A 12,949-nucleotide genomic window follows, 5' to 3' on the forward strand; every position below is an offset into this window, starting at 1 on the left:
AATCGCAATATTGGGGCAAAAAATCGCAATTAGATTATTTTCCATAATCGTTCAGCCCTAATAAGAACACTGTAGTCATAAAAGAATGGACATAGTCAGCAGGAATACTCATGTAGATGATGGTCATGATGGTCATTTGATGTTGAGATACAAGATAAGATCCCTCACACCATTATACCACCTGAACTGGATCCATGCTTTCTTGTTGTTTACGTGAAATTCTGACCCTACAATCTAAATTTTGCAGCAATTTTAGCCTCAGTTTCCTGTTCTCAGCTGATGGGAGTGATACCCAGTGTGGTTTTTCTGAAATTCTCAGACGAGCCTGTCTGGCGCCAACAACTGTGCCACATTTAAATCAGTTTTCTGGCAATTAACTGCGTGTGTACATCAATATCAATATATTTACTAAAAACTGGAAGTAGATGATAAATTGCTTCCATTATTTTATTTTTTAATGGAATAGACACAGTATGAGCATGACTACAGTTCGTCTTCAGTGTTAGTGCTGTTTTAAAGCTGTTTTTGACGGTGTCTGACATTTTTACGATATCGTAGTTACTTAGGTTACTGACAGATAATTTCATCAAGCATGCCATGCTTTCTAAATAGTTAATTTCATATTCAAATAAATAAAATATTTTTGCACACTTCCAAGCCTGATTTTCTTTGGGTGTAAACCTTACAAGCTTACATAACCTTTCATTCTGCACTGAATTCCTATATTTTATTAAAATCGAGTCTCAACACTCCTGAAAAATAAATATTCATCCACCGTTCGGTAGAAACTGAATCTAAAGCAGTTTTTTAAAATATGTGGACCTGAGGGTTCTTAAACGTTTTTTTTTCTTTTTCATTCGAGCCCTCTGTTTCTTTTAACAGCCACTCTTTCCCTGAACCCTCTGCACATTTCATGCAGCACATGCCCACAAAATACAGGGTTGCCATGGAAACAGACAATTGCCTTTTAAACAGATTGAGATGTGACGGTCTGTGCGACCAGTTCTTGTGGCCTTGCAGCACTTTTCAGCAGACCTTAAGGTTGGCTGAATGCCTCCGTGTTTCATCCACATTTCTTTACCTTGGAGCAACAAATATCTGTCTCCATTACAAAAGACCCAGATAAACTAATTAACTCCTGCCTGGACGGGGGCTGCTACACATCAACAACAAATGAAACATGAATTTTAAGACACTGAATGATACTGAGGGGATTGTGGGAGTTTTTTTTTTTTTTTTTTATGATAAATTATTGAGTCGCTTAAAGTAAAATGGTTTGGTTGTTTGTTTTTTCTTTTTCTTTTTTTAAATTCTGTCTCACATTTTTTTTTTCCCGTATCCCAGACTAACTGCTCATGGGGCCTGTGGTAGAAAGGAAGGGTTGCCTGGAAACACAACAGCATCAGTGTTTTCCGCTGTCAAGCATCTCAAAGAGTTTTAAACCCAAATATGAGTGGGTTGACTAATTGGTGCCTCTTAGACCTTTGCATAATACTCTTTGCATCAGTGGAAACTGTCATGCAGCAAAAGAACTGTGATATTAATTGTGTCTGTGTGTGGAATTTCAATCGAGGGGGCAGTTTAATGAGTCCACACACAAAAAACTAAAAAACTGATTTAAATGAGGTTGATCTTTCCTTCAGTGTTGTCCGCTTGTGCACCTTGACAACACTTCCAGGACTCTGTGGCTTGTTCTGACCTCTTTCTTGCACATGGACCATTTCAACAGAGTCAATTGCAAACCTCTAATTAAGTGACAAACTAACCTGAAGTGATAATAGCTGCGCTTGGTTCTGTAGGCAAATATGCAGTGTCCAAGAGGATGGTGACTTAGGGCTGGAACATAAACATTGGCTTGTTGTTTTTCCTGCACTTCAATTTTCTATTCAGTTTCATTTTTATGGCATCAGTTCAGGAAGCGCTTTATCCTAGAAGGCACAAATATTCTATGCTATTAGAGAAAAGTCCCCTATGAGCAGCACTTGGCAATAATGAGAAAGGGAGATCCATTTCAACAGGAAGAGACGTGCAGCAGAATCAGGCTTGGGGAGGGGCAGGGCCATCTGCTGCAACAGGTTTGGGGCTGAGGGGAAAGATGAGACAGAAAAGAAGAAGCATAGAGTTATTGTGAACGGGCCCCCCAGGGTCAGTGAAGGCTTCTGTTGTAATATCCTGAGGCTTCTGAGGGAAAACATTTAATGCCAGATGTTAAAAATGCCAAACACCAGGTTGCCAGTGTGTCCCTACTCACACTGAATTGAAATTGCAGGCATTTCAGGTAAAACAATGCAATCTTCAATTTCCAGATTTGGGTCCATGAGACTTGGTTCTCTTTCCCAATAAGAAATTCAGTTTGCAGGTTCGAAATGACACAGTGGAGGCGATCCCTCACACATCACAGGTGTGCACAAGTATTCAGAACAGGACTTCACCAACGATCTTACACTACTAATACATTACTTTGGCATTAATTCACAGCATGGCCTTAGATGCACAGTAACAAAATTACTTGTTAACAATAAAAACTTTATGGCACAGATCCCTTTCCTGATTTTTTTTCTTCGTTTTTTCCTTTTAGTGTTTAAAAGTATTATACAGAAAAATGTTAGAGCCGCAGTGATTCCGCTGTAGAAGCATGTATGGGTAGAAACGAGGTTAGATTGAAACAAGCCTGACTGCTCATCACTGCTTTGAAAATCAAGCTCCGGTTACTCAGCTGGGTCTGACATACTCTCAGCTTTAATCTCACTCTGGCTGAGGAGGCTCGTGTTAGCATGTCGTTCCCACAGATGCCTGCAGAGAGTCGATGGTAGGAGCTGCTGTTCCTGTGTTGGCTGTAATTTCCTCTTTACTGTCACGTTCTAATCTTTTCATAAAATAAAAATGAAAGTCATTTTCATGTCTCTGAAAAGTTGAAGACCGCTCTGTTCCTCACAAAATGAAGAGTGCACGTTACCCTAAACACAGCTGAGGTGTTGTTCAAGTTCTTCTTCTGCTCTGCCCTAGTACAGTTTGAATTTATGACCCAGGAATGAACCCACGAAGAGATTGTAATAATGGCGCTCATTAAACTGCAGGAGTGAGAAAAGGGCTCTAACAGAAGTACCCCAGCCCCATGCTTGAATGCAGAGTGCATACAGAAATAGGCGATATGGCAGACACTCATTCTAATGCTGAACATTTTGGGATTCTAAACAAAGTAATAAAGTTTCAGGAATTGCAGTAACTAATGTAACTGTTTTTCATGTCAGGACAACATTTGCAAGAATTAAAATGATTAAAAAAAAGTGAAGTGAATGGTTGTGATTGAAATCGTTTGTTTTATGTGGCTAATGTGTTGGTTTTATTCATTTTTTGTGTTGCAGCCAGAGAGTGAAGTTTCCACCACTGCAGAGGATTATTCCTCAGAGGTGAGACTTTTTGTAATATAAATCCTCACTTTTTCACAGAAATGCCACACCTGTAGCATGTATGTAGGATCACTTGTGTTTTAATTAACTCCCTTAGCTACAGTTCCACATTTTGTCATTTTATTTGATCATTTTCTTTGAGTCTCTTGGATATTATTTGGGTTTCCAGTGAAAATGGAAACTGTAAATCATAAGACAGAGTGCGATGTTCTCTTTGTTCCTCTTAGCCACTTAATAGTTCAGGAAATATTCTTTGTGGATAAATCGCTTCTCCTCTCATACTGTGTCCTTGCCAGCTGCTGCACACTTTCTTGGACAATAACCGAAACCTGTATTTTTTTTTTTTTTGTTGTTGTTGCTTAATAACACTACATTTTAAATCATTAACAGCCTCTGTTGACTGAGTCTGTAAGATGATTTTATGTTTGACTAGATGGAGAAAAAAAAGCAAATTAGGGTATAATTCAAATGTGACTTTAGTTAATGCTTTTAAATAAACGCTTTAGGCTATTTTGGAGAGATTAAACTCTAAAATTATGAGCTCTTCTGTTGCATTTCCCTGATCTTAATGTTTGACGGATAGCCTTGTGAATTAACAGGTAAATGGATGCCTTGATGAGATCACAGAGCACCAAATGATGTCTTCAAAGGATTTTATCTGGGTACAGTAATCTGATCGAGCAGTTCTTTCAGCTCTGCTTTGGCCTTGCTAACACTCGCTGCTGGACCTGACTCTGTTTGCTAAATATTTTAATCTCCTGTAATATTTCCTATAACCCACTAACCACACTTGTTATGTGCTGTACCTGTATGTATGTGAAGTATTTGAAAAGGGAGATGTGGGAAAAGAAAAAGAAATTGTTACTGTTATAAATGACAAATTTGAAAGCCCAAAAGATTCACATGTTTCCGACTGAACAGAGGTTTGTGACATAGCTTAGGCGTGAATTCTTTGAAGTTGAGATACGGTGGAAGATTAGAGCACAGAAGGTGTTACACAAAGAGCCGTTTTCTTTTAAGTCACCGAGGTGATGTTCGAACTGAGACAGAAACCGGAGAGCTGCTGATCAATACAGCTGAGACAGTGAAACAGCAAAACCAGAAATGTGGTTTCAAGTGCAAAAAGACTTACAGGAGAATACTGAGGACAAACGAAAGACCAAATCAAAGACAAACTATGGGATTAAATGTTGACAGAAGTCTTTTTTTTTTCTTCTTTGCTACAACCCTTTTTCATAAAATAGAATCATTAAAGAAAAATCCAATCTTCTTCCCGAATAGAAAACCTTCAACTAAACTTAATAAGAGTATCTTTTGTGTATTCACTGATGAAAGAAAAGATTGGAAAACTTTTTCTTTCAGCAAAAAAAAAAAAGTTTAATTGCAGTGACGTGATCTGTCCCTCTTGTGATTGTTAATAAATCTGAAGAGTTTGACGACTGAGGTTTGTTATCCAGCCTTTTGAAATATGGCAGACAAAGAAATTGAAGGAGGGGAGGAAAAAAATCAGATTTAGATCAAAGCATTTAGCTATCACAGTTATTGTGGGATGAACCTTCTCCATACCAGAAGATTGCATTTGGGAGTGGGAAAGAGGAAGACCACAGATTCATGGATGTAGTGAAGAACGTGTTGAGGGTCCGTGTGATAGAGGGGGATAGTAGGGATGGGGTGAGATGGAGACAGATGATCTGGTTACATGCAAGCCTTTTTCTGCTGTTCATCGATGAAAGTAATAATAATCGATAATGGTTACATTGAAGCCTTTTTTAATTATTATTATTTGCCTTTATTAGTACAGTGAAGTGGAGAGACGGAGTGGGAGGGGGGGCACACAGCAGAAGGTTGCAGGTCAAAATTGAACCCAAGCTGCTAAGTTTAGCATCGAGCAAGATGCTCACCTGCTCAACCTGTGAGCTGAACCGGCGCTCAGTTCTCATTCTTTTAACACAGAAAGTAGATCAGTAATTGGTCAGTAAGGGAGCTCATGGAAAAATGAACCTTATAGGCAGAATCGTAAAAACATGGGTCTCAGCAGAAACTTATAAATATTCATACCCGCCTCATTAAAGGCCTCATTAACTCCTAATCTAATTCGAATTCTGAGCCTTTCTACGATTCAGTAAAACGTATCATTTACAGTAAGTTTCAAGGCTGTGTCGTTTTGAATAACAACGCTTTGAAACCTCAATAGGTAATAAATATGCATTATATTTTGTGCATTTGCTTTCATGTTGCTTATCTCATCTAACTTGAAAGCTGTTGCTATTTGGTGGCGACTAACTGCTAAGCTTGTTCTAAAACCTTATCGTCTATCCCTGTGAATGCCATATTGGTTCTTCATGGTATTTTCCTGCTCAGGAGGAGGTGGAGTCCCTGCAACAGGTGACAAAAGGTGGTACGAGGCAGGATTTGGAGGATGCGCTAGAGGCCAAGACGCGGGCAGTGGAGGAGCTGAGTCGAGAGCTTGACGAAATCAGGTCTGCGTTTGGTGCAGAAGGCATGCAGCAGGTAAGGATTTTTAGCAACAACGCTGTTCTTCTGCTGCTTCTTCTCCTCCCTGCTTCCTTTAGGGGTCGCCACAGTGGATGGTCTGCCTCCATCTCACCTGATCCCCAGCATCCTTTTCTGTCACACCAACCCTCTGCATGCCCTCCTTCACTACATCCATGAATCTCCACTGTCGTCTTCCTCTTTCCCTCATCACACAGGGTTTATGTGTTCTCTTTCTCTTCCACTGTCCAATAGCCGGTGTATTGAGAGAATGCGTAGAAAGGGGATGATGCTTTTTAGTAAGTTAAACTAAAAACTAATCAAAATGATTCTTAGGCTTGTTTGTTATTATGTAAGAAGATTAGATTCACTTGTTTGAAAGTCTTGACATTGTCTCCTGTAATTTATTGATTATCCCAGGATGGCAGACATATGTGCACATAGTGTGTGCTACTACTCGATTTCATCAGCATCCATCTGTATCCCTGAGTGATCGTTTAGTCTTCCAAGGCTTTAGGTCATAACAAAGTACAGTGGCTCCACCAATTAAACTCAGAAGCCAATTTTGAGGTCCATACTCAAATCCCAAGTGATCAGAAGGGAAACTTTTGTAATAATGGAAATTTCATAAGGTGCACAAAGTGATGAAATTGGGGAGGAATTTCTTTTCTTTTTTTAATTTAAGCCCTTTTGAAATTTTTCCATTCATTTTTAATTGATAGAGTCAGAACGTTATAATCACACCTGACATTTAAACAGTTTCACAATGAGTTTAAAGTTATCAAGATGGGGAATATTTTTATTCCTGACCTTTACCTCCTTGGCAGTGCTATAGTTCAACCTTGTATGTGCACGTTTCCTTTTATTGCTTCAAACACCAGCTCATTCATCTCTTTTTTCCAGTCATATATATGAGTATTAACTGGTTAAGCTGTGTAAATTGACGATTTCACTTAATTCCATTTTAAATTTATAGCTGCAGGAGTTTGAAGCAGCACTGAAGCAGCGAGATGGCATCATCACCCAGCTCACATCCAACCTGCAGCAGGCCCGTAAAGAGAAAGACGAGATCATGAAAGAGTTTTTGGAGCTGACCGAGCAAAGCCAAAAACTACAAATTCAGTTCCAGCAGGTAAAAATACTTTCATATTTATCAACCGAACTGTTTATCTGTTCTGTACTTCTTACGCTTTTAATATGATACTTTTGTTTGTAATTTAAAGTCTAATAAGCAATACATATTTGTGATAAGGTGGTCTTATAACCTTTAAAAACTGGACCTGTGTTTTTCCCCTTTATTTTTTGTACCGTCTTATCTGACTGGTCATCACAGCTGCAGGCAGGTGAATCACTGAGGAATACGAGCCACAGCAGCACCGCGGCTGATCTTCTACAGGCCCGGCAGCAGCTTGTTCAGCACCAACAGCAGCTGGACGAGATGAATGTTGAGGTCAGAAAACTCCAGGAAGAGATCAGTGAGATGGAGTCGGTAAGAAGTTGCCTTGTCTGTTACGCTACATGTTAATATTTTTGTGTTTTAATTAAATTGGTTGCACAGTGTGTTTTTTAAATGTAGCCCAAGCATTTCTAAGATGTAATTGTCTTCGTAGTCAGGGAGAAGAGCTGAAGAATCATTTGTCCAAAGGATAAATGAAAAGGACTTGCTGATTGCTCAACAAGAAAACCTTATTTCGAGTCAGGAGCAGTCACTGACAGAGTTGAGAGCAGCAGAGGGGTCTTTTGCACAAACACTGAGGGAGAAAAATCAGTTAATTTCAGAGCAAACTGCAATAATCACAGAACATGAGCGGTCACTGACTCTGCTCAGAGATGAACTTGCTCATGTGGGAAGGACTACAGATGAGAATATTATACCGCAGTCAGATGAGAAAGATCTCATTATAGCAGAGAAGGAGAGAGTCATTTTAGAACGTGACTGTTCTGTTACGCAGCTCGAAGATGAGCTGGAGACCTCAGAGAAACATCTGCGCGAGCTCCAACAGCGAATGGCTGTAAAGGAATCGGAGCTGGAAAAATGTCTGGATGAGTTGGAAAGCACAAGGTCTGACTTGGAGAGTTATAAAAATGAAGTAGAGAGTTGTAAATTACAACTGGAGACGGAGCAAAAGGAGTTGGAAATTTGTAAGAGTGAACTTGTGACCTCCAGACAGAAAGAGCGAATGTCATCTAATGAAATCATGCAGCTCATGGGCACAGTCGAAGATCTGCAGAAGCGTTGTCACCGGGGCAGCATGTCTGAGAGTGACACCGTTCAAAAAATGCAGGGAGAGACCGAGAGGAAGCTGGAGCTTCTCAGGGCGGAGCTGGACGAGATGTACGGCCAGCAAATTGTCCAGATGAAGCAGGAGCTTAATTTGCAGCATGCAGCGAGAGTGCAGCAAATGACTGAGCAACACCACGCAGAGCTCGAGCTTCTAAAAGCGCAACAACTGTCCCAAACTCCCACTGGCAGTGCTGCTGAGGTGGGTGCACTTAACACTAAGATTAGGGAGCTCCAAGAAACTTTAGAGCAGTTTCAATCTATGCACAAAAAAGCCAGACATGAGCTTAGCGAAGTAGCCAGAGAGAAGGTCAGCCTGCAGGCCAGGGTGGATGGTCTTCTTCAAGAGCTGCATTTAGCTAACGACAAAGTGGAGCAGGTATCCCACAGTCTTCTCTCTCAGGAAAGCCAACAAGTTGAGCTGCAGCAGCTCCAAGAGACCATTGACAATCTGAGGAGTGAGCTGTCTGCTGCTCAGGAAGCCGCACAAGAAGCTGAAACTAAACATGAATCTGAAATAACCAATTACAAGATTAAGCTGGAGATGATGGAGAGGGAAAAGGATGCTGTGCTGGACCGCATGGCAGAGTCACAGGAAGCAGAGCTGGAACGACTGAGGACCCAGCTTCTGTTTAGTCATGAAGAAGAGCTCACCAATCTGAGGGAAGACTTGCAAAGAGAGAACTTCTTAAACACAGAAAACCTTCTCAATGAAGCTGCTATCAAACACGAGAAAGCGCTGGATGAGCTGCGCGCTGGTTATGAAGAAGAAGTGCGTTTGTTACAAAGGGAGAAAGCAGAATTTGCCACAGAACGGGATGAACTTTTGCACCAGATTCTTGGACTCAAAGAAGACCTGAAGATGGCTTTGCACAGCTCTAAAACAGACAAGCTCGTCCAGCAGCTCCAAGAGCTCCAGGTCGAGCTTGAGGAACTCAGAAAGGGTGGAGAAGAACGAGCAAGAATGGAGACTGAAATGCATACAATACTAAAAAAGACGGACGTACTTGAAAACCAAGCAAAAGAGCGAGAGCAGCACTGGGAGAACAAGCTTAAAGAGCATGAACAGGAAAAGGAGACGCTGATCCAATCAAATAACACTTTGAAAGAAGAGATTAGCTCAAAAATCACGAAAATTGAGACACTCACGGCAGAGAACAATCAAATCCAGCAACAAGTAGCTGAGCTTAGGGAAGAAGTAGAAAAGCAGAGGACTACTTTCTCTTTTGCTGAAAAGAATTTCGAGGTCAATTATCAGGAGCTGAAGGAAGAGTACAAGTGTCTCATTGAGGCAAAGACGCAGCTGGAAGAGAGGACACGGAAGGAGACGCTTGAATTTGAGGCAAAAATTGCCAGCCTTCAGTCACAGATTCGAGAGCTGGAGGAGAGCAGCAACATGGAGGACACAACTGATAAAGCTGTGATTGAAAAACACTCTACTGAACTAATGGAGAAGCTTAATGTTACTTTGAATGAGAAGGAAAGCCTGACTGGAAGGCTTTCTGAAGTTACAGAGAAATTAATGTTTACAGAGAGCAAAGTGGGACAACTGGAAGAAGAGCTGATGAAAGTGAGACGAGAAAACTCGGAGGTCATTGCCCGAAATGAAATCCTAGAGAAGGAACTGGAAAAGGAGCAGGAGATTACGACAGAGCAGATAAGAGGGCAGGATGCCCAGAGAAAAGCTAAGCTCCAGGAAGATGAGGCAGCTCTTGAGACAGTTTGTTCTTCGGTGGATCATCACATTCAGATTCAGTCTCTGCAGGAAGAGATCAAGGCTCTTCAGTCCCTCTTACAGGCAGCTGAACACGAGAGAGACGCCATTCGGCAGACTCTGGAGCTCAACAGGCTCTCACAGACTCCGTCCCCGGCAGCGGTGCAGTCCTCGGGGGAGGGACCTGTTGAAGGACGAGCCTCCCCGCAGAAATCCTCAGGCTCAGGGTCAAGCAGGCGCAAGAGGCGGCAGAGGTCGAAGCAGGAGCGCAAAGTGGGCTCAGCTCTTTCAGAAAGCAGAGAAGAAAGACTAGGGGAGGAGAAAGAGGAGGCAGCGACTGAAGAAGAGAGAGCTAAAAGTGCTGCAGAGGATGAGATGCAGCCTCAGATGGAGAGACAGGTTGCATCTCGTTCAGGAGAGGGGGCCGGTAAGGAGGACTCCACTGACGGATACCAGGGAGACGGAGGCAGAGGCTACATCAGCAGAGAGGTAGGCACTCACATGTATCTGCTGCAGCACGCTGCTACCGTTTTCCTTTGCCTTTTTTACAGTATATGTCTAAATGATGAAAGAGCTTGTGAAAAGAGTTAAAACTGCATCACAATTAATGCTGGGGTACTTGGTGTTAACACTGTTGTTATTATTATTATTATTATTATTATTAGCTTTGTAAAAAAAAATGTGCTGATTGTGTATTCGTAGCCAGATCTTGCTGAAATATTGAAGAGAATGTGACTGAGGCGTTTCAGCGCTGACATATTTTTCTCTGTAGTGAGAAACAGTTATGATTGCAGATTGCCTTCAGGCTTGCTCTGAAAGGTAGCACTGAGCAACATAGTCAGGCTGCTGTGCTGAAAGATACAGTTTCAAGTTTAACCATTCAGCGAGGTAATTGTGGGAAATATGCACGCTCAATGCAGCCTGCATGTTGCATTGAAGTGTCCATTGATATTCTGCTCATTTCTACTTTTTAAAGAGGCGCTATTCAATATTTATAATCAGCTCCTCCTCAAACTCAGCGTAATAATGCTGCTTTTTAAAATGGCTGGAAATGGGGAAGAAAAGCAGTCAGCGAGTCTTCTGATAGCTTTGAATCATTGCAGTTGTGCAGAAATGTGTACATTCTAGTTTCTTTCCATCTTGCAGGGAGTGAAGGGTTTGAGGTGAGAAGCCATTTTAACCCAGTCACTTCTGTGTCTGTGTCACTTCAAGCTGTGTCACAAATGCACAAAGAGTACAAAAAGATTGTGTACGGTGTCTGTCTGCCATTTTCACATCTGTGCCTCGTCATTAGTTTCTCTCACCTCCTGGGTTGGAAAAGCCAAACATGCAAAACCCCCAAAATACAAAAAAAGCAAGGGTTAAAAATGTAACGCAGCACTTTAAAGTTTTACTTTAGTAGATATGTAGTTGATTTGCAGTGTAAGAGCCACATTTCTATTTAAAGGACTTTACTGATGTTCTGTGCAGAGTTAATACTGGGTTAAACAGGAGATTATAAAATCCCTGCATCCTTTGTAAAGTGTAGTGGATACTTTTAGGAAAGAGTTACTAGATGTACTCCATGCTCCCACTCAGGAAGTGATCCATAGCAGTGCATCTTACCTTTCTGTTCATCGCTGTCTTATTTGTGAGCGCTTGTGGGAAAATATCAGCTTTAAAAACTACAATATGTTTACTCTGCTTGCTTCTTTAGGTGAGCGGACATGGGCCGACCGGCGGCTCGGAGCACGCTATCGAGGGAGAGCCGACCGAACATGTAAATGTCACTTAAGCTCACATCCTGCCTTTTGGTTTTCAGTTGCTTTGATGCATCAAACAGTGCGATGTAAAGGTCAAAATATTTTTTTAAAAACAACCCGCTCATACAGCTGCAGTACAGTGCAACCTGTGCTTTTATCCTACACCCGTCTGATGAATAAATTCCTCCTGTTCACGAGTAGGTACAGGCAACGAGATTTGATCATTTCCACACTCGACGTGCCTCAAATTATCAAGTGGATGTGCTTGTTGTGTAGGCAGAAAATTTTCACCAGGCAAAATAAAAAATAAACTCTGCATCAGCAGTCGTATCAGACGGCCTCACGAAAAATTGAAAATAAAAATTGTCATCAGAGGAAAAGCATGCTGTAAGGAATACAGTAAGGGGGAGAAAGTCTGTTTCTCAAAGTAAAATGGTCCTTGATGTCAGGGAGCAGCTGGGGATAATCCTTGACAGTACCCGAGGCGGTTGCTGAAGAGAGAAGCTAACAAAGTGTGCAGGTTTCTGTGCAAAAAAATACGCTCCTAAAATCTCTGTAAACATGTAAAAACCTCAGTTTAACATTAGGAACTAGACTGTAGACTACTTATTAATAAAACCACTCCATTCCCACTTTAGCAAGTCTCTTAAAAACAAATATGGGAATTGTTTTATATATTTGAGCTTTTCCTTTTTCAGTATTTGGAGTAAAAATATGTCATTTTGTAGCAGCGTCACATAATAGCACAGCTGCCATCTGCTTGTTAGGCACTGACCATCTCTCATCTGCATGTTTTTAAGCAGCAGCATCTGCATAGCTACAGGTTTGAAAAGAGTGTGCTCTGCATCCGTCAGGTGTAGTGCGAACGGGGAGATGGCGTCATTAAAGTACACCCTGTTCAGAATGTAGAGTGCACTTCAAAACGTTTGACATCAAAGGTAACAGAATCGCAGGTTCACAAGTGTGTAACCATAATGAGTTTGTGCTAATGCACGATGCATAATTAGAGGAGAAGCCTCACCGTGGGCCTTTTGTTCCTCGTTAAAGAAGTGATAATAGCAGACCTCACGTCCTAAACACAGATGGCTCGTATCACGGCTCCGCCAAACAAATATGATTGCTGGCGTTATGTTATTTAATAATTTATGTCTTCTGGTTATTACATTAATGTAGTATTCTGCATAATTAAATTTGTGGTCAATTATAACTGATATGTGATTATATTTAATTCCTTTTTTTCCCCTTTGTATATAAATATCATAATTCTGTACTTGTGTGTGTGTGTGTGTGTGTGTGTGTATATATATTT

At 41.1% G+C, this 12,949-nt stretch overlaps 1 protein-coding gene across 4 annotated transcripts in view; it reads left to right on the plus strand.

Annotated features, from left to right (window-relative positions):
• Window positions 1-12,949, plus strand: part of akap9 (A kinase (PRKA) anchor protein 9) — a 66,625-nt gene that overhangs the window by 12,594 nt on the left and 41,082 nt on the right. For 3 of the 4 annotated variants that reach the window (XM_005740604.1, XM_005740607.1, XM_005740605.1), the window contains exons 3-9: window positions 3,366-3,410; window positions 4,010-4,072; window positions 5,772-5,921; window positions 6,880-7,035; window positions 7,237-7,392; window positions 7,514-10,387; window positions 11,595-11,657. In XM_005740604.1, the coding sequence (XP_005740661.1) occupies window positions 3,366-3,410; window positions 4,010-4,072; window positions 5,772-5,921; window positions 6,880-7,035; window positions 7,237-7,392; window positions 7,514-10,387; window positions 11,595-11,657 (3,507 nt within the window). The remainder of the gene's footprint in view (window positions 1-3,365; window positions 3,411-4,009; window positions 4,073-5,771; window positions 5,922-6,879; window positions 7,036-7,236; window positions 7,393-7,513; window positions 10,388-11,594; window positions 11,658-12,949) is intronic. The other variant, XM_005740606.1, reaches the window with a different exon arrangement.

This window comes from Pundamilia nyererei, unplaced genomic scaffold (assembly GCF_000239375.1).
Source record: "Pundamilia nyererei isolate P.nyererei 1_Seehausen unplaced genomic scaffold, PunNye1.0 scaffold00102, whole genome shotgun sequence".
In the NCBI taxonomy this organism is placed as follows: Eukaryota; Metazoa; Chordata; class Actinopteri; order Cichliformes; family Cichlidae; genus Pundamilia; species Pundamilia nyererei.